The following is a 26,375-nucleotide window of genomic DNA, read 5'->3' as shown; positions in this document are numbered from 1 at the left end:
CTATTTAAGAACTTGAATCACAAATTATGCAGATATCTGACATCTCTAATTTGAAAAGTTGTAAATAATATTAGTTCTTTCAACTTTTTTTAATTTAATTTTCTGCAATATCTTAAAAAAAAATTTGCATTGTTTTCCCATTTTATTTATTACTAAATAATATTTTAACTATATTTAAAGATTTTTTCCATTATTTTCCTATTTTATTATGTTTTTCCTATGTTTTACAAAACTATTAGAAACTGTTTTATTGGGAGACTGTTATTTTACTTAATTTTAAAAATGGATCATATTTTTATACTTTTGGTTCTCTTTTTTTCCTCACACCTTTTTAATCTATGAGATGACAAAAACATGATAAAAGCATCCATTCCACATTTTGAAGCACCGTGCAAAACAATGAAAGTTTAATATTTTTTTTTTTTTTGAGAGAAAAATAGAGGTCACGCCTCCAAGTTTCATTGAAACGACACCAGCAGTGTCCATTTTACAAAAGTTTGCTAAAGCATAAAAGTAAAATTAAAACAAATTTAAAGACATTGAAATTTGAAAACAGAAATGTAAGAAATATTAGAAAAAGTTTAACAGGTGAATATTCTTGCATTTTTGTTGAGTTTCTGTCCTCTCTTGACCTGATACGCCTCTTGATCTGAAAATACGTCTGCATCTTTCTCTCCACACTACAAAGCAAATTACTACCTGCATTCTTCTAATTTGCATATCCCCACTGTTCACAATGTTGTGTGCGTAGTGTGCTTGCATATTTGTGAGCCTGAGTGTGTCTGAATGAAAAGTTTAATATTGCTTTGATAAATGTGCAATTGCTATATATATCATTTTCTTTTGAAGTTAATTAGCTAGTTTTTTCAAACACAAGTGTAAGGGAACATATTTATCACACATATATTTTTGAAATGAGTTCGATAATTTTGAGCGTACTGCTTATGGTATCAGGTTTTTAACATTCATTAAAAATATATTGAAAATTAGAATCAGAATTATAATGTGTTTCCAGGTTAATATTAATTAATATTTTCGTTTTGAATATTGAAGTAGTTAACCTAAACTGTTCCACGTGATTCCTCTATGAAAATGTACCTGCAAATTAAATTTTAGATTTTTTTTTAACCTTTTTTAGTATTTTTTTAGATAGATAGAAAACCACTTAATCTAAGGATTGTAGACTATTCAAAAGTAGTGATTTTTTATATATATATAAATAGTAAATTAAATTTTAAAATATTAAATTTAATGTTCAAGTACATTGTCATATCGAGATCATGTTTACCAGTTCAGATTTACAGTTTTAACATTGAAAATGGAGATCTTAATCCATAATACGGACCAATATGCGCTATGCATAGTACCATAGCCTCACTCTTTTGTGAATATCTTTTGATTGATTTATTTATCTTCAATGTTGCTTTGTTTCCGTCTCTGAAATATTTTGCTCGTCAGAGAGAAAAATCAGTTGAGGAGTTGAAACAGAGACTAGTAAAATCATTATTTCATTAATAGAACTATTTAACTAGTACCTTTTTAGCCATTAGATCTTGCTAAAAGAGAAAATTCTTTTAGTAAATGAAAACCAAGTATGTTATTTTGTAGGGAGATTTGGAAGACGAATTGAAAACATATATTCAATAAATTCACGAATAAATCAAGCAATCGAGATGCTCGGTGCAATACTACCGTCTGTATAGAGTAAAAACAATTCATCTATTTATTGGATATGCACATAGCATGTAAATGTATTTTCTCAATTTGAATTGTGAAAGCAATTGTATTTTTAATTCTTATCTTGTAGATTTTTGTAATCTGTATATACTAGTTTGTGATGAAGAAAAATTTTCAAAAGCCAAACCTTAATTCATTAAATTTCTATATAGTTTTTTTTTTTTTAACATTTTTTTTTTAATTTTAGTAGTCTGTTCTTGTTTAATTACTTAATTATTTCACACTCAAGTCCCAGCAGTTTAAATCAGCGTACCAGTAGATTAACATAAAGCAAACGAATGAATAAGATTAGCATGTTATAGATCCTTCTCCCTCTTGAAAAGAAATGGAAACGATTGAATAAGATTAACATGTTATAGATCCTTCTCCCTCTTGAAAAGAAAAGGAAACGATTGAATAAGATTAACATGTCATAGATCCCTCTCCCTCTTAAAAAGAAAAGGAAACAAATGAATAAGATTAACATGTCATAGATCCTTCTCCCTCTTGACAAGAAAAGGAAACGAATGAATAAGATTAAAATGTCGTAGATCCTTCCCTCTTGACAAGAAAAGGAAACGAATAAATAAGATTAACATGTCATAGATCCTTCTCCCTCTTGAAAAGAAAAGGAAACAAATGAATATGATTAACATATCATGGATCCTTCTCCATTTTAAAAAGAAAAAGCAGGCGGTGCCTCCCACACATAAAGGAAGCGAACAAATTATATTAACATGTTATGTGGGTCCCGTTGTCTATTTTGGAAAACTAAACCTTTGATTTATTAAATTTAACTGCAGTCTAAGTTTCTGAATTTCGAAATTCTTATATATTTGTAGTGATTGAATATAGAATCCAGATTGCACATAAAAAATACATATTCTTATAAATTTAAATACAGATTGCACATAAATAATACATATTGAATTGGATTCAGAATATTTGTACTGATTGAAGTTCCATTGAATATATTTTTTGAAATCATGTGCATCTTATTTTAATCTAATGTATAAAAAATATGATACCCAAAATTTAAGAGCCAAAAAGAGGCTCATAATTAAAGCAATACGCTTAACATACGTTTTGTCAAAGATAAATTGTCTGCAATACGCTTTTATAATTAGCATATTATTTTTATTTTTATTTTTTGCGTTTGGCTATACACTTAGCATCCTTTTCTCTTTTTTTGGCAATAAGCTTAGTATCTGTTGACAGTGGCCATGAAGCAATACCCTTAGCATCTTTCTTTGTCTTTTTCTTCTCTTGGCTATACGCTTAGCATCCTTGTCTCCTTTTTGGCAATTAGCTTAGCATCTGTTGACAGTGGCAGTCAAGCAATACGCTTAACATCTTACCAGAGCAAATTGAGAGCTAGAGAGGAAGATTGCAATAGAGCAAGATGACTGAGGAGATCGTTTCCGCTGTGGTAAAAAAGTTAGCAGACCTACTTTCCCATGTAGCCCAGTCCTTGCGCGGAGTCGAAGACAAAATTGATGAGGTGAAGCTTCAACTGGGTCAGATGCAGGGCTTTCTAGGGGATGCCGAATCCAAAAAGAAGACTGGTGATATGAGGATGAAAGGATGGGTGCACGATGTGAGGAATGTCACATACGAGACCGAAGATGCGATCGACACATTCCTTGTTGAAGCCAACTATCGATCGCTCGGTCTCATCGCAAACAGGCTTTTTGCTCATCGCACTCTGGGTGAGAAGATTTCTAAGATCCAAACCAAACTCCTCATAATCTCCGAAGGTAGAACTACTTTTGGGATACAAGATCTTAGTGGAGATCGAGCTGGTCCCTCTGAAAGCCATCTCCAAAAACAACCTTCTTTAAAACGCCGTGTGATCCTTGATGTTGATAGCATCAAAATTATTGGTTTAGATGCCGAAAAGAGAGATATAATCAATTTGTTGTTGCACCAGACAAGCTCCCAAAGCCGGCATGTGGTTTCCATTGTCGGGCCAGGTGGGCTTGGCAAGACCACCCTTGCTCTAATGGTGTATAATAGTCCAATTGTAAAGAATCATTTTGATCCTTGCATATGGATAACAGTCACCCAAGATTTTAATCTCCTTGGTGTATTAAAGAAAATACACAAGAAACTTGCAAATGAGACAGAGTTGAAGCGGGTTCTTGGTGAATTAAAGGAATTACAACAAGAAGATCAGATTGTATTTCTGTTAGGAGAAGTCAGTGCATTATTGAAAGAGAAGAAATACCTAATTGTCTTAGATGATGTGTGGGCTGAGAATGTCTTTACCCAGCTCGAGACTGGCCTAGTCGACATTGGGAACGGGAGCCGGGTGCTAATGACGACCCGTAACCTTAATGTAGCGAATTGCGCAGATCCTAGTGGTGTATATTTTCTTCGGTTTCTCAGTGAAGGAGAAAGCTTCAATCTTTTCCTAAAGAAGGCATTTCCAAGCAGCGATTCTCTACCGGAGTGTCCGGACGAATTGTTGGATCTCACTAGAAAGCTAGTTAAGAGATGTGGCGGCTTGCCTCTGACACTCACTGTGTTGGGTGGCCTCTTGTCAAGTAAAACCCCTACATACGAAGAATGGTCAAGAGTGCTCAACAGATTGGATTGGTACACAGTTGACGGAGGAGAATGCATGAAAATTTTAACCACCAGCTATGATGACTTACCGTATATTCTGAAGTCATGTTTCCGGTAATTTACCATTTCTCTTTTCTTTTTCTTCAATTTAACAATACTCATAATTTTAACATAAGGATTTACTTTTTGTAAAATTTTGAAGTCATAATACCTATGCTAATTGTAAGTCATCTAATACCTCGTCCATTTCTCAGAGGCCAGTTATATCCGCCCTTTACAGGCAAATACAATTGTTTAATCAGTCCTTGTTATTTGAAGATTTTACCTTATCTTTTATTTTATTTTAGACAAAAAGTACTTTGGTCATCCAAACTATGAATCGAACCGGTTGCATATGTTTCAGGTACTTAGCTTGCTTCCCGGAGGACTACAAAATTGAGGCGGAACGTCTTATGCAGATGTGGATAGCTGAAGGCTTAGTAGATGTCAAAAAGGAAGGGGAATTTGAAGATTTTGCTGAAGGCTTCATTGATGTAAAAACTAATGGGGAATTTGAAGATTATGCTGAAGATTATTTGGAGGAGCTAGTGCAAAGGTACTTCTATTTTTGTATTTGTGTACTAGTACTTGAAAGTGTGTTACAAAATTTCAAAACTTATTTTTCTATTAAACCAAACTTTTTATTGATTTCTGAAAGACTAAAACGGTTTGTTACAGAAAAAAAGTAATATCATATAAAATGAGAGTACGAAATGTAAATGGTTATGTACATTTAATTTGTTAGTAACAAATATAATTCAAACACAAGAAAATATTTTACCTCAAAATGAAAAAACATAAATTTTAACAAATAATGATACTTTATCAATTGTCGGAAAGACCTAAATTAAATGTGTTATTTGAAATGGATATATAGTTGGAAATTCTCTCATGTGTAATTTTTATTCATGGTAATTAGAAAAAAAAAATGAAATAGGATATGGGAAAATCTTAAAAATAAGAAGGCATGTAGATGATACGGCGTGCTACTAGGACGCTATATCATACACAGACCTCTTTCCAAGAAATTAAAAACCAAGACACTATAGCCAACGGAGGCCTCAAAATTTTTAATTTTTTTGGAAAAGTAGGACGCCATGTCAACATAAAAAAAAAATTCAAAAAAATAAACTAAAAGTAGATGCAATTTAAAAACTTTCATTTGAATTTTTCATTTAATTTTTGTTCAATTTCTATTTGATAGCTTGACCCTATTGTTTCTCAAACAAAATATACTCATTGCAAATAGAGTGCTATAGATGCTATTTGTATTCCACTTATTGTGTATGAGCCCTATGTTGATTTTGCATGATATAAAATATAAAGAAAAAATAATATTTCATCTATCCTAAAAAAAATAATAGTTCAAATTTGACCTTTGATTTTATACTTTGAAATATTAATGCTCTAGAAGTTATGATAATTTGTTGGTTCAAAAATAGTGGCACAAAATTCTCCAAGACATAATTATAGTACATACTAGGATATGGGTATCTCTAATTTTTATGTAGATGCATTTGATATCTCACAAAACTATTCAACTTAACAAATTTAATTAAAGGTATATTCTTTATTTCTTAAATAGTGTGTATTATATATGAACTTATTTAATAGTCAGTTACCCTCCCGTCAAACGAAATTAAATTTTATAAGAAAATTTTAATTGTTTTATGATGACTAATCAATCAAATTTCAAATTCACTCAAATTTGTAAAAAATCATATCTAGATAATTGAGAGTACATCAACAATTTTAAAATATAAAATTGTATGATAAATATTATTAATTTTTCAAAATACAAATTCTAGAGCATTAATATTTCAAAATAAAAAATCAAAGGTCAAATGTGAACCGTCAATTGTTTTTTAAGATAGATAAAATATAATTTTTTTTTATATTTTATTTCATATAAAATCAATGTAAATTATTCATTACATAATATGTGGAATACAAATATCATATATAGCACTCTGTTTGTAATAAAAATAATATTTATTTTTGTTAAAAACAGTAGTGGTCAATCTAGCAAACATAAATTGAACACTAATTAAATAAAAAGTTTAAATCAATGTTTTTAAATGGCATCCCACTTTTATTTTATTTTTCAGGCTTTCTCCAATTTTTTTATGTTGATATGGTGTCCCACTTTTTCTAAAAAATAATCGGGGACTCTGTATGGTATGGCGTCCATGAGGCGTTTTTTTTTTTTTTTTTTTTTTTTTTTCTGGACAGAGATCTCCATATGGTATAGCATCTCAGCAGGACACCATATCATACACATGCCTTTCAATTTTTAAAATTTGCCCATATTGTTTTCCACTTTTTTTTTCTTTTACTATTTACCATGAATAAAAAATTTGGTATTTTTTTTATTGGAACGAGCACTTGAAAGTGTGTTATGAAATTTATAACTTCTTTTTCTATATATGTTAATTGAAAATTCAGTTAAACCAACTTTTTATTGAAACTGAAAGTCCGAAACGGTTTGTTACAGAGAAAATTATGTCATATAAAATGAGAATATGAAAAGTAAATGGTTATGTACATTTAATTTGTTAGTAAGAAAAATTTGTAATTCAAACACAAGAAATTGTTTTACCTCAAATTCAAAAAACATAATTTTAACACAATGATATTTTATCAATTGTTGGAAAGAGCTAAATTAAATGTGTTATTTGAAATGGATATTTAGTTGGAAATTCTTGCAATTTAAAAACTTTGTCACAACTCAGACAGTCCAGAAGCATTAGGCAGCATTACACCATACTTTCTTTATTCAAAAAAATAATATGCAGATGGTATTACTTCACCTTGTCTTCATAACAATTTTTACCTTGAAAGTATAACTAAAACAGAACCTTTGTTACACATGGTTCTATTAAAGAAATAAAAACAAATACGATTCTTAAAACAGAGCCTTTGTTACACATGATTTTACTAAAACAGAGCCTTTGTTTCTGCTGACAACATATTTTAGCTGACTCGGTTACCCAAATTCTGTAGCTGTGGCCTTACTTGATTGGTTGACAATTTATATTGCTTACAGTACAAAACATTTTTTTTTCTGTTTTTTTAACACATTCTTTTACTATTAAACATACAGATGTTTGGTTCAAGTTGTTGAGAGGTCTCCCAATGGTGCTATCAAGTCTATCCGGGTTCACGATCTTTTGCGTGAAGTTGCATTAGGTGAAGCCAAAGAAAATGATTTCCTTCTCATCTGGAAGGATGAAAATGCAGACAGGGATGATGTAAGCATGACACGACGAGTGGCATTTCACAATGAGATCAATCCAAGGCATCTCACAAAGATCAAAATGCCCAATCTTCGAACATTCATAAATTTTGGCATGGGAAGTTTTGTCGACAGAGGTATAGGATTTCTATTACTCAGAGTCCTGGAACTAAGAGGCACCTTTATAATGGACCTACCTAATGATTTGAAGAACATGATCCACTTGAGGTACTTGGGTTTGAGTACTAGGGCAATTGTGATCGTTTGGTGCTTCTGTTTAAGAACTAGGGTAACTGTAATTCCATCATGGATTGATCATTTGCAAAATCTCCAGACTTTTGATATAAGAGGTTCGGATGTCAAAGAGTTACCAAAAAGTCTCTGGAAAATCACTAGTCTGAGGCATGTTCGTTCCTCTGCTCACTATCAATTGGTGGGTCCGCCATCAACTGCAAACCTAGTTAACCTAAGAAGCCTTGGATGGTTCAAAGTTCCTAAATCATGGAAGAAAAGCCTCCCTAATTACCTCCTTGGTATCCGTAAGTTGCAACTTTTGTGTTGTGATGAGAATGATGACATGCTGATACATGACCTCATATCCGAGTTAAATAACCTCGTCTCAATGGGATTAGAAAACCTTGGTCCTCCAAGAGGGATGATTGATTTCAGCACCTCATCAAGTTTTCAAAAAATACATACCATGTATCTCAATGGGAACTTTGATATATATTATGATACTACATATATTAAAATTGTAAAAATGCCTCCAAACTTAACCGAGCTAACACTGTCCCGCTATAATTTTAATGGTGATCCAATGCGGAAACTTGAGAGACTGCGTAGTTTGAAGTGTCTGAAGCTGGATAACATTAACATTGAAGCGGATACCATAGTTTGCACGGATAGAGGTTTCCCTCGACTGCAAAGTCTGGAACTCATTTGTGTCAAGAATATAAAGAAATGGAAGGTGGAGTATGGTGCATTATCCGTGCTCAAGTACCTTTGTATTATTCGGTGCTCTGATTTACAAGCTCTTCCTGACCTACAATATGTGACCACCCTACAGGAGCTGAAGATAGACAGTCGACTCAAGTCAAAAATTGAGAACGAGTCGGGGGAGGAATGGGAGAAAGTCAAACATATACCAACTATAACCGAATTAATGTAACAGCAATACTTCAACTGTTAACAAGAGAGACATAACAGTAGACCGTAGTTAGAGTTTACATTGAAGGCAGAGTGTAGTCTATAAATAGACAATTGTAATATATCCCATTGTACAATCAATCAAGAACAATAAAGGTCAATTTAATTCCTTGTTAAATTTCTTAAATTCTTTCTGTTGTTATTACCAACCTTTATTTAAACCCAATAATTAATTGAAGCATCACATGGTTTTATTCCTGTAGAGATATATATTCAATTGAGGCATCACTCAGATTTATTTTTTCGAAAAAGAGAAATAAAGATCAAATTTAAGTTCTATGCCAATTGTTTGTTAAACAAGCAGTTTGCACGTGTGTTCAAAATATACTATGAACGCATATACTTCCACAAATTCAATCTGAACATATTTGTTAATTAAACAAGCAGTCACGTATTTACAGTTCATTTTGAAGTTTCAATTAGTTATCTCGGTATTTAAAAAATATATATATATTAATTTTTAAAATAATCATAATTTTTTTAAAAGAATTTTTTTTTTCAAAAAAAAATTGTCTAACTTCATTTTTTTAAATCTTGAATAACAAAAGAAAACGATCCAATTGATACGGAATTGGACATTTTATAAATGAAAAATTTCTAGTGTACCCATACAAATTTTTGAAATAACCAATATCCCCATCAAAACATCATAATAGCCAACATCCCCATACAAATTTTAAATTCTTTCTTCCATCCCCTTTTAATCATTTAATCTTTTGTTTAATTATTTTAAAATTTAAAATGACCATTCTGTCCCTCTGATTGTAAATGGACATGTCCATCAATGGTTAAATAGGATGGAATTGAAGAAGAAGAAAATGAAAGAAGCTTTGTCTTCTTGTCTAATATTTCCTCCCGTCCATCTAATATTCCCTTTCTCCACTAGAAAATCTAAATTTAAGGATTTAGTTGAAATTAGTGAAAACTAAATGTATATACCGTAACTCCCACTTTCATTGTCCAGTCTCCTCCAATTAAACTTTCCCTCTCATTCACTGTTTCTAATAGAAGTCTAAGAACATGTTAAAAATGAAATTTGGTTTGAAATTCAGTTTCTTCCTTTTTAATCTCTAAATTTCTCTTGTTAGCTTAGTATCCATGCTCAGTAAGCCCCAACACAAACTTTGAGCATGCCCAAACATTGCATCAGGTAGCAAGATAAGTTGAATCAAGCCATGTACCTGCTGGTACCAATAAACTCCAAAACCAACAGTTTAAACAAACCAAAAAATAAAAACGTATTTAAAGGATGAATTAATCAAAACTGCTTTCAAGAGTAATGCCGGAGACGTGGAGCTGTTGTAGGTAATGAAAGCACCTGCAAAATTTGGTCTACCAATAAGAGAAAAGCATGTAATAAACCCGCCTTGGTTCTCTCATCGGCGATAGAGGCACACACACAATGGAAAAAATCTGGGGCGAAATTTATTTTCTGCTTCAAATGATACGGAAGGAAATATAATAGGTGTGAAGAATAGAGGAAAAAGGTACAGGACACCTCCATTAAAATTTGAAGGGTATAATGGTCAATTTAAATGTTAAAATAATTAAATAATTAAAAGGAGATAGAAGAAAGAATTTGAAATTTGTATGGAGATATTGGCTATTATGATATTTTAATGGAGATATTGGCTATTTCAAATATTTGTATGGGTACACTAAAAATTTTCTCTTTTATAAAATGGCCCAACTGTCGGTTCACTTTCGACAGTTAAGCCGATATTTGCAAAACCGCAGGAGACACCAGCACGTCTAAATTTGCATTTGGAACACAGATATTCAGTGGAAGATAGATTTATGATGAACAATAATTGAAGCTTATGTTTTCTTAAAATCAACTCGCTACACGTAATATTACAGAGATTGATATATAGAGACTCTAAGGTGCTGCCGTGTTGGCGGAGCCAGCTGTTTCTGCAGTTGTCAGGAAAAAGTTTTCTGTGACCAATTCCTTATTACTATAATATTGATGCCCTGCATTTTACATAGATAAAATAACCCGCTACACTAAAAGGAAAAAAAAAACGAATGGAAAGGAAATTCGCCGACGGGATCAGGTTATTAAACTTGATAAACTAGCCCCTCTGTTTTTCCGGAATTGAAAATAGTTGTTAGTAGGCATTAATTTAAAGAGTAAAGCTAGGTTGTGATGTGTTCACAAAGAGAATTTGGTGAGCACAACTTTAAAAGTTCATCGGATCGACTTCAAATGTTGAATTCAAACCGTTGATATCCATGTGCTTCATGAGTGATGCATGTGCATGCAAAATTTTTGAAAGTTTCGAGTTCATTTGCTACACAGTCAAACGGTCAAAGAAATGAATATTTCATTAAGCTAATTTATAAGTTGTTTTATATAGTTAATTTTTATTATTTTTTTGACCGCTTGACCGTGTAGCAAATAAACTCAAAACTTTCAAAATTTTGCATGCACATGTATCACTTATGAAGCACATGGATTTCAACGGTTTAGATTTGGCATTTGAAGTCGATCCGATAAACTTTTAGAGTTGTGCTCACCAAACTCTCTTTGTGAGCACATCACACCCTAGCTTTACTCTAATTTAAATCTATTATTGAAAATGTTTGAATGAGGGCATTTTTCTTTTCAATGCTGTCCTCGTTTTTACATTTTTATAATTATAACGAGTTTAATATTGAGTGTGTTTTATGATTGTGTTGGTAATTTATCTTACCTTTTTTGGGTTGCATCTAAAAAATATGAAGGATCTCAAATATTTTAAATAGAAAATATATGAATGGTAGTGAAAAAAATTCGGATTTTGTGATACAACAAAACGTATCGGCTGCATTGTACATAACAAAAAGTTGAACGTTTAGTATTAATATGACAACCCAGAAAATAAGTTCCTTATATTTATTTTTCGTCTATTTAAAAAATAAGTTTCATCAATGAAATCGGTTATCGGTGGGTAACCCCACTTTTATATCCTTGAAGCATTGTGTTAAATTGGACTGAGATATAATGACATGTTATTGTGGGCTTTAGATTTGGTTCATGGGCCTGATTTTTAGAAGATGTAATTCATAACACATAAATACAAGGGTAAATTTTGCTGGAGGTCACTAAACTTTGTTATTTGTCACGAATTGGTTACTCAAGTTTCATTTGTCTTTTTTAAGTCACTAAACTTTGTTATTTGTCCCAATCAAGTCCCTCTATACTTTTCCATCCAAAAATTTAATGGAATATTCCTATTCCGTCCAAAAATTTAACAGAATATACTCATTCCCTCCAAAATATTAACGGAATTAGCATATTTCATCCAAAATACTAACGGAATTAGCATATTCCGTTAAAATTTTGGATGAAAAAATAGAGGGACTTGATTGGGACAAATAACAAAATTGAGTGACTCAAAAGGGACAAATCAAACTTGAATGACCAATTCGTGACAAATAACAAAGTTTAGTGACCTACAGTGAAATTTACCCTAAATACAAACATGGTATGTGATAGATCAATCTACAACCACTGAATCATATCATGTCACACGGTGTACAAAATAAAATATCATGTATATCCATGCAGATAATACAAAAGATAACAAGTCTCCACCCAGATACAACAGCTAGAGAAAATAAAATTCATTATCATTACTGAGCTTCTCTTACTTCGTTAACAAAATCACTTAATAAATTAAGAAATGAAAATAAAAACACAATGTAAGATTAATTAAGCTGCAATTGAGCAACTAATTAGATATCCACAATGTCAAAATACACAATTTCTAGTGCAAGGAAAAAACAAAGCCCAGCATTGAAGGCCCATATGCAGAGAAAAATCTCCAACTACACGGACAGCAGGGCCCACAGATCAGAGAAAGTAGGAACAAAGCAAAATCAGCAAATTATATCCGTTGGAAACAGAAAAGCTAAAGCCCTAATCTCAGCATGACGCAACTACATCAAATTATATCCGTTGGATGAAAATCGGACAATCTACAAGGGGAATGACATTGTTCAAATGAATAAATATATAGTTTTGTAGTACCCTTATTTTGAATTGAGAGATTATAATTACTTAATTAGCTTAAATCAATTCGATGCAATGTAATTGCGAATTAAAGTGTCATTCCCCATAGCACAATTAACAAAATAACATTGAATAAGAATAACTGGGCTACGAAGCGGATGCATTAAAAATTTATATAAAATAAAATAATGTCGAATAAGAATAACTGGGCTAAGAAGCAATCAAGCAGATGCTGATTATTGTATAGAGATTGAGGACTGCGTGTCCTCTGAGATAATCTCATATTTTGCGTGACCGACTTGTCCGCTGCCTATTCGGGAATAGCGCAGGGGCAGTATTAGTTTAGCATTAGGATTTGTGCAGAACGTATTTTACCGGTTGAGATTTTCTAGAAAGTCACGCAACATATCTCAGAGGATACGAATTCGAGAATGAGGAGGTGAACCTTAAAAAAATAAAATAAATAATGTCAATCCAGTCCCCATTCAACTCGGAGAGATATCTCTGAGGATGCGAATTCGGTACAGGCGGAGCCATTTGTTACCGCAGTCATCTAGAAAAGGTTTTTTGTGAGCAATTCCATGCGGCTAAAATTCTGATGCCATGTATTCTCTCATAGACAACCCGCTACACTAAAGAAAAAACAGAAAGCGCATGGAAAGGAAATTCACCGATGGGATCAAGTTAGTATACTTGCTAATTAGCCCTTCTGTTTTTATTTTTTGGTTTTTTTACTGAATTGCAGATACTTCTATAAGAACTAAATCTTCTATTGCAAATGTCGGAATGAGAGCATTTTTTGGCAATGCTGTCCTTGTTTTTACATTTTTACAATCATAATGAGTTTAATATTGGATGTATTTTATGATTGTGTTGGTAATTTATGTTGCCTTCTTTGAAATATGAAGGATCTCAAATATTTTAAATATAAAAATATATGTTTGGTGACTGATTTTTCTTAGTTACCATCTTTTAAAAATAATAATAAACATAAATAATATGGATTTGAAAGAAAAAAAAATCTCACCGCTATCAATTCAGCTAAAAGAATTGGAAAAGAAAATACCAATTGAGAGTGTAGTTAATAACTGTCTCACACAGAACTAGGGGTGCAAATTTTTACATTTTCAAAGTCCTAATCGTCAATCCAAATCGTTAGATGTGATCTCTACAATAAAATGTGCTTGGAGACCAAATTTTACATTTATATATATATATATAGAGATAGGCTAATGTGCTTCCATAAGCACTTGGCCCGAAGTGCTGCCACCTCATTTTCGATTTTTCAAAATCCAAACAGTCGATCCGAACCGTTCATCTTGTTCTCCATATTAATATCTGCTTGGAGACCAAATTTTACATTTTTTGGAATTTTTTTGCTATTTATTAAGCCACTTTGAAAATCGCTGATCCAACGGTGGCTTGCCAAACAGTAAAATCAGGGGTTCACCGTTGGATCAGCGATTTTCAAAGTGGCTTAATAAATAGCAAATAAATTCCAAAAAATGTAAAATTTGGTCTCCAAGAAGATATTAATATGGAGAACAAGATGAACGGTTCGGATCGACTGTTTGGATTTTGAAAAATCGAAAATGGGATGGCAGCACTTCGGGCCAAGTGCTTATGGAAGCACATTAGCCTATATATATATATATATATATATATATATATAGAGAGAGAGAGAGAGAGAGAGAGATAGGCTAATATGCTTTCGGTAGCATATGGGCCGAAATACACACGGTCCAAATTTGAAATTTCAAAATTTAAAAAGTCGATCTGAACCGTTCATATTGTTCTCCATATTAATATGTGCTTGGAGACCAAATTTTATATTTTTCTGAATTTTTTTACTATTTATTAAGTCACTTTGAAAATTGCTGATCCAACGGTGGCTTAACAAAACAGTAAAACCGTTGCATCAACGATTTTCAAAGTGGCTTAATAAATAGTAAAAAAATTCAGAAAAATGTAAAATTTGGTCTCCAAGCACATATTAATATGGAGAACAAGATGAACGGTTCAGATCGATATTTTGGATTTTGAAATTTCAAATTTTGACCGTGTGTATTTCGGCCCATATGCTACCGAAAGCAGATTAGCCTATCTCTCTCTCTCTCTCTATATATATATATATATATATATATATATTAATTACGAACTTTTCTGTTAAAAAAATATAACACAAAAATTCCAATTGATATGGTTAATGATCCTTAATTAGATATTATTGAGTTGGGATTATGTATGTTATTAAATAATTATTTTCTTATAATGATTAAATTGGATATATATAGTCATGAAATGTGTTTTTTGTAGTAGTAACACCATCAATTAAATTGGTGTACCTGCATGACCAATATTTCAATTATTTAATTATTATAGGTGTCAATCAAAAATACAACATCGGTTTAGTAAGGATACCAGACAATGTTGATCAACCAAAAAAACAACGGATCATGAAATAGCCAGATGGTAGATTAGTAATCCTCTCAGTGACATTGTCCGTTTAGCCAAACCGATGTAGATGAACCGCCCAGTGCTAACGGTTCGTAAAATTCAACCGATGGCAAAGGAAGGGGTCAGGAGGGGGTCCATCAACGCCATCGGTTTATTATCCAGAACAGACGGTAAAAAGTTCAACGTAATTACAGCGCTGCCACTCGTGACGTCCACCATCTGTGCGGAAGCACATCCGATGGTAAAGGGGCGATGAAAAAAATGTTTTTTGTAGTAGTGCTAGTACCTGGTACAGGCCGGTATAGACTGAATTGATCATAAAGTACAGCTGCAACTAAATAGGAATTACTTTATCAAACCTTACTATGTGGTTGAACTTGAAAAAGCACATTGAAAGAAGACAAAAGAACAATACAAATTAGGGTGCCAGAATTCTGTTACAGGATACTAAATTGTGCATTTACAGAATTCTGTCTACTTATGGAAGCAAGCATTTTTGTCTACTGGTACTTCCCTCACTAATGGCAATCTTTTGCAAACAACACCATTCATGCGAGGATTGAGGCGCATTCTAACAGTATTCCTTTCAAATGTTACATTTCATCCTGAAAATGGCCATGTAATTTTGTTCTGGCATCACAATTGGGGACATGGTATTTTGAAACACTCATATCCTAATCTCTACTCTTTCTCACTCTGCCAAGATGCGACCCTACAGCAAGCTCTCTATCAAGATAATTGGTATCTTAATATAAGGCCGAATCTGTCCCTTGAAGCCGAGCAAGAGCAAAATTCTCTATTACATCTTTTTTCTCATGGGGCTTTTGTTCTTAACTCATTAGCTGACATGATCACTTGGAACCTCAATTCCAACGGATTATTTACTTCTAATTCTCTTTACAATTTCATTCAGGAAGGAGTTTGCCCATGCACAGAGATAAAAAATATTTGGAAGGTGAGAATACCACCTAGGATGCAAATCTTTGCTTGGCTGACAATTCAAAATAAAATTCTAACAACCGACAACTTGATGAAACGAGGGTGGTCCCTTCCAAGCGTCTGCTACCTCTGCAAACAAAGTGTAGAAACGGTGTCACACTTATTTGTTGGACTTCAAATCAAACCATTGGTTTCATGGTTATAACCGCTCATTACATAGATTCAAATTGGAACATGCAAAAAAGAATCATTAGTTTTATTGAGCTTACACCACCTCACACTGGCGAGGTAATCTCATATGCCATATTGGACTCTCTCAGGAAGTGGGGTATCATAGATAAAATTGGAACAATTACCCTAGACAATGCAAAAAACAATGACAAGGTTGCTAGCATTTTGATGTCCAACTTTGAGGTAACAGGCATGTTGCATTTTAATGGTTATTTCTTTCATGTGAGATGTTGTGCTCACATATTGAACTTGATAGTGCAAGATGGACTTGGTAAAATTGAGAATTGCATTATCAAGATTAGGGAGGGTGTCAAGTACCTTAGGAAATCCCCATCTAGGCTTTTCAAATTCGGAGAACAAGCTATCCAATTAGGCATAAACACTAGGCGATCGTTGTGTTCTGATGTGAAAACTAGGTGGAACTCTACACATCGCATGCTCCAATCGGCTATTTATTACAAGAGCACGCTTGAAAGGTATGCCAAGAGAGATACAGATTTTAAGTGGTTGCCCACGGAGTTAGAGTGGGCAAATGCCGAGAAGGTAGTTAGTTGCTTGATGTTTTCACTAAAGCTACCAATCTTTTTTCGGGAACCTCCTACCCCACCTCAAATTTGTTCTTTAATGAAGTGTTTAAGGTTAAAAGAGCAATATGCGACGCTTATGGTTCAGCGGATGAATTCTTGAGTACCATGTCTCAAGTCATGTTTGAGAAGTTTGAAAAGTATTGGGGAGAAGTTAGTCTTTTAATGACTATTGCTTCTATATTAGATCCAAGATTCAAAATGAATTTAATCGGATTTTGTTTCAAAAAGTTGTACCAAAGTCATGAGGTTGAGGCTCGTATTGAAGAGGTTAGAAGCAAGGTTGAATTGTTTTTTCAGAAGTATGAAAAGGATTATATGGCTTCTAATAAATTACCAGTTTTTTTAACCTCTAATCAAGATGGTACCTCTTTAGATACCCCACTCGAGGATGACTATTTTAATTTTGTGATTGAAAATCAAACCGAAGAGAATCCAAAAACTGACCTTGAGGTGTACTTAGAAGAAAAGGTTCTTGTTGTAGGCCAAGGAAAGAATTTTAATGTGTTGGAGTGGTGGAAAGTTAATTGCGTGAAGTTTCCAATTTTGAGCTTGTTTACTCGAGATATCCTTGGCATTCCAATATCAACGGTCGCCTCTGAGTCGGCTTTTAGTGCCGGAGGTCGTGTATTAGATGATTATAGAAGTTCTCTAACCAAAGATATGGTTGAACTTTTGATTTGTGGAGGTGATTGAATAAGGGCAAACTCAACTATCACATTGCACACCTTACAAGTAAGAGACGATGCTTATAAATATCTATTAGTCATTTATTTGAATATTGCAATAACTTTTGCACTTATATTTTTTTTCCTTAATATTTTCAGCAAGTAGCCAAAGAAGAGAAGAACCTTGAAGTGCAAATACCGATGGAAAAAACTGATTAGAGAGTAAGCTCTTTAACCTAAGATATGGTCTAAAAAAAATCTAAATCTGAAACTGAATCTGAATCTGAAACTGACCAGTATAATTATAGAGTGAAACTGATCAGAATCTGATTTGGGTAATTTGGGTAATATTGTCTCCATTTTTTCTCTTTTACTTGTCAGCTGAAATCTGGGTAATTTGGGTAATATTTCTGATTTGGGTAATATTTCTGAAATCTGGGAATGTTTATTTAATGCTAATTTGGGTACTATTTCTGATTTGGGTAATATTTCTGAAATATGGGAATGTTTAATGCTAATTTGGGTAATATTTCTGAAATCTGGGAATGTTTATTTAATGCTAATTTGGGTAATATTTCTGATTTAGACTGTCCTTTGCACAAAATACTAATGAAGAAGATGATCATTCTGTTGGTTGTTTAATTTTCAGGTGGCAATGTGACAGCAAGCAATGTGATCGTTATGTTGGTTGTTTGGTATTAATTTAGGGATTGTTTAGTATCAATTTGTGATTGTTCTGTTGATTTAGAGACATGATTTTTTATTTATGATAATATTTGAGTTTGTAATAATTATAAATCTGTAGTGATTGTTCTATTGATATTTAGATTGTACTTTGTTTGTTTCGAAAAACATATGTGTAAGCATTTAATCGAATTGTTGGATAGATCTAGAAAAGTAATTTTGAATTGCCTCAAGAAAAGCATATGTATAAAAGCAGCCTAGTTTAACTGAATTTCGAATCTGCACTGAATTTCGAATCTGTTTCAATTTAACTGAATTTCGAATCTGCCTCAATTTTGAACTGCATTTCGAATCTGCCTCAATTTCGAACCATCTGTGTTCAATTTCGAATTGCTGTGTTCATTTAACCAAATTGCTCTCAATTTCGAACTAATTTCGAATCAAATCGAACTAGTTCGAATTATACCGAACCAAATTCGAACTGGCCTTTCAGGTTCGAAATCTATTTCAATTTCGAATTGGGTTTGATTCGAAATTATTTCGAATTTGAATTCGAACTAGGACAAATTCGATTTGGTTCGGTTCGTTTGCAGCCCTACATCACATGTTTTTATTCCTGTAGAGATATATATTCAATTGAGGCATGCATCACTCAGATTTATTTTCTCGAAAAAGAGAAATAAAGATCAAATTGAAGTTCTATGCCAAGTATTGGTTAAACAAGCAGTTCGAACATGTTTTCAAAATATACTATGAACGCATGCTTCCACAAATTCAATCTGAACATACGTTTATGGTGAAATGTGACCACATGTATTTATAGTTCATTTTGAAGTTTCAATTAGGAGTTTAGCTAGTATAACATTCATTTCAGCCTATATAACACTAACTCTAAAATCTATTAAATTGACTTCAAACGACTAATCTAAACCGTTCAAACCAATTTATATTATGAGGGATGCATTTACATATAAAAATTTATATTTTCTTTTTGTATAAAATCAAGCGGTAAAAATATTGAAAAATTAATGTATTTAAATTAACTTAAAAACTCACATATTTGACCGCTTGACTTAATACTAAATAAATTCAAAAAGTTATAAATTTTGCATGTAAACGCACAACTAATGAAGTAGATCGGTTTGAACGGTTTGGATTCACCGTTTGAAATCGATTTGATAGGTTTTAGAGTTTGTGTTATATAAGTTAAAATGACACTGATGTTATACTAACCAAACTCTTCAATTAGTTGTCACGGTACTTAAAAATAATATATATTAACTTTTAAAATCATCATAATTTAAAAAAAAAAAATTGTCTAACTTCATTTTTTAAAAATCTTGAATAACAAACGAAAACGATCCAATTGATACGGAATTGGACATTTTATAAAATGGCCCAACTGTCGGCCCATCACGGCATCACGTCTAAATTTGCATTGGAAAAGCAGATATTCTGTGGAAGAAAGATTTCTGATGAACAATAATGGAAGCATATGTTTTCTTAAATTCAACTCGCTACACGTAATATTACAAAGATTGATAAATAGAAAACCTTAGGTGCTGCCGTGTTGACGGAGCCAGCTGCTTTTGCAGTTGTCAGGATAAAGTTTTCTATGACCAATTCCTTATGACTATAATACTGATGCCCTGCATTTTTCATAGATAAAATAACCCGCTACACTAAAACCGGAAAAACAACGAATGGAAAGGAAATTCGCCGACGGGATCAGGTTATTATACTTGCTAAGTAGCCCCTCTGTTTTTTCTGAATTGAAAATACTTGTTTATAGGAGGCATTAATTTAAATCTATTATTGTAAATGTCTGAATGAGGGCATTTTTTTTCAATGCTGTCCTCGTTTTTACATTTTTATAATCATAATGAGCTCAATATTGGGTGTGTTTTATGATTGTGTTGGTAATTTATGTTGCCTTTTTCGGGTTGCATGTAAAAAATACGAAGGATCTCAAATATGTTTAATAGAAAATATATGACCGAATTTTTGTAGTTATCCTCTTTAAAAAATAATAAACATATGTGACATTAATTGATTTTAAAAAAAAAGTTATTTGTCCCACCGCTCTCAAATGAACTAAAAGAATTGAAAAAAAAATATCAAATTGGGAGCACAGTGTGTCCCACCCAGAATATAACTATTATCTGCATCCCTGGTCAAATCAAATTATTTTCCAAAAGTCATGGCAACTTTGTTAATTTTTTTTATCTATGAATGGTAGTGAAAAAAATTCGGATTTTGTGATACAACCAAATGTATCGGCTGCATTGTACATAACAAAAAGTTGAACGTTTAGTATTAATATGACAACCTAGAAAATAAGTTCCTTATATTTATTTTACGTTTATTTTTTGGTTTAAAAAATAAGTTTCATCAATGAAATCGGTTATCGGTGAGTAACGCCACTTTTATAGCCTTGAAGCACTGTGTTAAATTGGACTGAGATATAATGACATGTTATTGTGGGCTTTAGATTTGGTTCATGGGCCTGATTTTGAGAACATGTAATACATAACACATAAATACAAATATGGTATGTGATAGATCAATCTACAACCACTGAATCATATCATATCACATACGGTGTATACAAAATAAAATACCATGTATATCCATGCAGATAATACAAAAGATAACAAGTCTTCACCCAGATACAACAGCTAGAGAAAATAAAATTCATTAGCATTACTGAGCTTCTCTTACATCGTTAACAAAGTCACTTAATAAAGAAATGAAAATAAAAACACAATGTAAGATTAATTAAGCTGCAATTGAGCAACTAATAAGATATCTACAATGTCAAATTACACAATTTCTAGTGCAAGGAAAAAACAAAGCCCAGGATTGAAGGCCCATATGCAGAGAAAAATCTCCAGCTACACGGACAGCAGGGCCCATGGATCAGAGAAAATAGGAACAGAGCAAAATCAGCAAATTATATCCGTTGGAAACAGAAAAGCTAAAGCCCTAATCTCAGCATGACGCAACTACATCAAATTATATCCGTTGGATGAAAATCGGACAATCTACAAGGGGAATGACATTGTTCAAATGAATAAATATATAGTTTTGTAGTACCCTTATTTTGAATTGAGAGATTATAATTACTTCATTAGCTTAAATCAATTCGATGCAATGTAATTGCAAATTAGATAGTGTCATTCCCCATAGCACAATTAACAAAATAACATGGAATAAGAATAACTGGGCTACGAAGCAGATGCATTAAAATTTTATATAAAATAAAAACAATGTCGAATAAGAATAACTGGGCTAAGAAGTAGATGCTGATAATTGTATAGAGATTGAGGAGGTGAATCTTCAAAAAAAATATAAAAATAAAATAATGTCAATCCAGTCCCCATTCAACTCGGAGAGATATCTCTGAGGATGCGAATTCGGTACAGGCGGAGTCATCTGTTACCGCAGTCATCTGGAAAAGGTTTTTTGTGAGCAATTCCATGCAGCTAGAATTCTGATGCCATGTATTCCCTCATAGACAACCCGCTACACTAAAGCAAAAACAGAAAGTGCATGGAAAGAAAATTCGCCAGGGGGATCAAGTTAGTATACTTGCTAATTAGCCCTTCTGTTTTTTTTTTCTGAATATATTGCAGATACTTCTACATAGTAGGAATTAAATCTTCTATTGCAAATGTCGGAATGAGAGCAGTTTTTGAAATGTGGTCCTTGTTTTTACATTTTTACAATCATAATGAGTTCAATATTGGGTGCATTTTATGATTGTGTTGGTAATTTTTGTTGCCTTCTTTGGGGTTGCATCTAAAAATTATGAAGGATCTCAAATATTTTAAATATAAAAATATATGTTTTGTGACTGATTTTTTTTTTTTTTTTGTTACCATCTTTTAAAAAATATTAAACATAAATGATACGGATTTTGAAAAGAAAAAAAAAACATCATCCCACCACTCTCAATTGAGCTAAAAGAATTGGAAAAGAAAATATCAAATTGGGAGTGCAGTTAATAACTGTGTCTCATAGACAATAGAGAAAACAACCATCTTTTTAGTTGATATTCTACAAAGATGGTTCTTCTTATTGGTAAAAGTTGATTAAACACAGACAAATAGAGAAAACCATACAAATGCTTCATTAAGAAATCAACTGGAAGCTGAAAATAAAGCAAGTACATGTGTAAATGAGTAAATTTCTTAAAAGTTTCTCTTGGACATTTCATCGAACAGTGTGTGCATGAGTAATGATGCTGTAACTTGATCTTATAGAAGGAAGGGAAGACCTTGACGTGGTCCCAGGTGTCAGAGATGGTGAGGGGACCGTGCTCCTTGACAACATCGGAAATGGGGCGAGAGATGGAGAGGGTTTGCTCGGGAGGTGACGTAAGCTCAATCGGTTTATCTTTGGTTTCCCCCTCTTTGCTTCCCATCTTACCATCGCTTCCCATCTTACCACCATTCCAAATACCATCTCTCTCTCTCTCTCTCACACACACGGAGTAGTTTTGACTTAATTCAGCGCACAGACTATAAAACAAGAGCCTTGCTTTATCTAATTTGTGTGCTGTATGGAGCTAAAATTGTTCTGTTAATGTAATGAAGAATAACGGGTTTGGTTTAATATGTGCGCAATCAACATATTAATTCGGAAATTGGAGTCCGATTACATGTGAGCACTATTTTATTTTATTTTAGAAATTAAAAAAAAAAGTTATGAGAAAGAAAATAGATTGTATATTTTTTGTGATATATGGATAGGATCGAACCACTGTTCCACTGATTTTTCACATCAATGATCAGTGTGGGAAATCATTATAATTTTTGTTAAATGTAAATTAATTCATACACTGAATTCACTGTTTCTACTGTGATTGAATCAATAATTCTATTCTAATATTCTTCTTTCTCTAATAACCAAACAACATTACATCTCAATCTTACAACATCACGCACAACATTATACTTTTCACGATTGCCCAACCCCCTAGTGTTTCATGATAGTACTTTAATTTTTTATTCCTAACAATAAAAACTAACATGAGCTTAGAGTGGGAAAAATGGTACAGCGGAGTTGGCTCCGTCACGAAACGGCACGGTTACGATCAGAACAACACGACACATGACTGTTTTGTGCCGTGATTCATGTGATATGTGTCGTAACCATTCGCGTGCTATGACCGTCTTTTGTAAATTTGGCATGGCACGTTACGCGAAAGATCCAGTCACTATACGGCAAGTGATCACGCAAGTCACGTGTAATTATGACAATTAGATCTTGATCAAATGGTGAATCATGAATAAATTAAACTAAATTATGAAAAAAATAGTTAAACATGAGAAACGTGATCCCTAAATTTAGTTACGGCACGTGTGACTATTCACTTAGTCACAGTACGGCATGACACAAAATCAAAATCACAATACAGCACAATACGTTTTTCCCACTCTCCATGAGCTACTTGCAAAACCAAACAACAATAGGGACCGGACAACGTCCGCTATTCTAGCTCTGAATCCAGTTCATCTTCCGAACATGGATCAAAACGAGCATCATCATATCCTTCAGAGTTGTACTCATCTTTAGGGTTGGGTGTCATGTCCTGCTCTTCAGTTGGGGCCAGAATTGAAACTCTCTCACGGTTATCTTCATCAACTGTCTGCATGACATCTGAGGGTTGTAGGCCCGATCCATTAGCTATGGCTGAACAGTGAAAGTAGTCCACATGAATATTGTAAAAGCCCTCCTTATCAAGGTCCACCTTTGCTTTTTCTGAATTGCTAAGCCCAGTTCCTAATGAAGGCCTGTCTCCCCTATTTGAAGGCCCAAATTGCCTAGCCATTATCTTCTTTTGTCGGATAGCTTTTTTGAAATTCCTGCAAGTTGTGTCTGACCCTTGGTTGGTGTTTTCTTTTGATGCCGGTGCGGAGGAAGCCACGTGCTTGTCCTTCCTTATTACAGGTGTCGGCCTCAGGATGATCCAACGGCTCTTAGCACGTGGTGTAAAAGATGCACTGTTGCCATCTTTTGTGGCTTTCCGTGAGTGACTCGTTTCCGCCTTGTATTTTCGATCCGCCACACCTTCTTTTGTGACCGGAGTATCCGATAAATTGATGTCCTTTTTCTCCACGTTGCGCTGACGATTCCTCTGAAGGCCACAACTTTAATCTATAATTTTTCTCCGCCAAACCTTAATCCATAATTTTTCTATATAGTTTTTTTTTTCTTTTTACATTTAATTTTTATTTTAGTAGTCTGTTGTTGTTTCATTAATTTATTTACGTATGTTCTTGTTTCATTACTTAATTTGTTCACACTCAAGTTCCGGCAGTTTAAATGACCATACCAGTGGATCCAATTAAGTTCTCCGACTGCTCACTAGGTCCCACCATGTCAGAACAAAAGAGTGTTGCATGCGAAGGACTGGAGGGATCTTCTCCCTTTTATTTTTCTTTTTTGAGTGGAAATGCCCGTAGACTTATCCTTCTCTCTTTTGGAAAGAAAAGGCAAGCGGTTCCTTCCATGGTTCCACATAGGAACCGTATCCTCCCAGGTACCTTACTCAAAAAAATTGAAACGGACGGCCCAGATTTAATATCAGCCAGTGCATGTTCGGGATGATGGAGGGAGCAGTATTATTTGTGCTTTGAGATTCTTGCGAAGTTAAAAATTCCAATATTGAGCCGTCCGATTTAATAATTCTGAATCAAGTAATCTGAGGGGATGTGAATTCCCAAGAAAGGAAACCAAAACTTTTATTAATAGCATAGAAAAAAACAAAATATTTTTATTTTGAGGGAATTCCATGAATATTCAGACTATAAAACGAGTCTACAGCCTCAATTAATGGAGTCCGTACAAATAATCTGTTGCTCCAACCTTTTTTTTTTTTGAGTGGAGTCCCGACCATAACTTATTACTTTTTCTTTTCTTTTGACTTGGAATTCGCATTCTCTGCAGTAGGGGTGGCAACAAACCGAACCGAACCGAACCGAATTTACCTTAGGTTTGAGTTTGGTTTGAATTAATTTCGAACCGAACCTGGTTTGATTCATTTCGAACTGAACCTATTTCGAATCGAATTAATTGCAAACTACACATTTTTCGAATCGAACCCGAATCGAATCACGAACTAAATTATTTTTTAGCAGCCCTAGTTATACCGGTAGTTTATACATTAATTTTTTCTCGCGGGACAAAATTCACATGGTTTCCTTTTACCGGTATGAACTATGAAATGAGTGTTTTTAAGTTGAAAAATTGTTCATAAAAAAATACATCAGAGACGGTTTTCCTGGTATGAACTATGAGAGATGACCGAAGAGAGAGGAGAGACAGTCATCTAGGCCGGAGAGAGGAGTGACAGCCGGAGAGACAGCTAGTCGCCGAGAGCGTCGGCTAGATTTTAGAGCTAGAGGGAGAGTGAGTTAGGGAGAGGTGGAGAGAACTAGGTTATTGAGATTTGAGAGTGAGGAAGTGTCGGCTAAGTTAAATTATGATTTTCTATCTTGGATTTTAATTTCATCAGGTAAATGGACGGCCGATGTTATTATGAGATTCGAACCATAAAAGTAACCGAACTCATTTCGATCGAACCAGGCTAGGTTTGAGTTTGATTTGAATTAATTTCGAACCGAACCTGATTTGATTCGTTTCAATTCGAACCCATTTCAAATCGAATTAAACTCGAATCAAACCCAAATCAAACCCGAATCGAATCACGAACTACGAATTTTTTTGCCAGTCCTAGTCTGCAGCACCAACCCTTTTTTTTTTTTTTTTGGAGTGGAGACCGCACCATAACTTATTACTTTTTCTTTTGCCTTCGGGCCTTGAAAAAAGAAAAAAAAAACCGCGTTCACTGAGGCATTTCAAAGTTTGAGAATTAGAAAGTTTGGTGCCGCAGAAATCAAAAGTTTGAGATGCAGAGGATATGGATTAATGGTTAACAGCTGGGTTCCTTCATTCTTGGTTATCGAATTTTCTGAGACTCTGTGGTTCATATCAAAAGACGGTGGATCCAACAACCAATAGAAGCTTATCATCTCAGTGGATCC

At 33.4% G+C, this 26,375-nt stretch overlaps 2 protein-coding genes across 2 annotated transcripts; both read left to right on the top strand.

The window, feature by feature from the left end:
• Positions 1–2,908: 2,908 nt before the first annotated feature.
• Positions 2,909–8,726, top strand: LOC144548836 (putative disease resistance RPP13-like protein 3). Its single transcript, XM_078297550.1, has 5 exons — positions 2,909–4,398; positions 4,688–4,806; positions 4,855–4,879; positions 7,427–8,238; positions 8,440–8,726. The coding sequence occupies exons 1-5, from the start codon at positions 3,119–3,121 to the stop codon at positions 8,724–8,726; spliced, it is 2,523 nt and encodes an 840-aa protein (XP_078153676.1). The 5' UTR covers positions 2,909–3,118.
• Positions 8,727–16,391: 7,665 nt separating this feature from the next.
• LOC144548835 (zinc finger BED domain-containing protein RICESLEEPER 2-like) lies at positions 16,392–17,668 on the top strand. Its single transcript, XM_078297549.1, has 2 exons — positions 16,392–16,931; positions 17,027–17,668. Exons 1-2 carry the CDS (start codon positions 16,392–16,394, stop codon positions 17,666–17,668), a joined length of 1,182 nt encoding a protein of 393 aa, XP_078153675.1.
• Positions 17,669–26,375: the final 8,707 nt, after the last annotated feature.

The sequence above is a fragment of the Carex rostrata genome, chromosome 34 (assembly GCF_964058835.1).
Source record: "Carex rostrata chromosome 34, lpCarRost1.2, whole genome shotgun sequence".
In the NCBI taxonomy this organism is placed as follows: Eukaryota; Viridiplantae; Streptophyta; class Magnoliopsida; order Poales; family Cyperaceae; genus Carex; species Carex rostrata.
The sequence above is the reverse complement of the archived record's forward strand: the minus strand, read 5'-3'. Positions and strand labels throughout refer to the sequence as shown.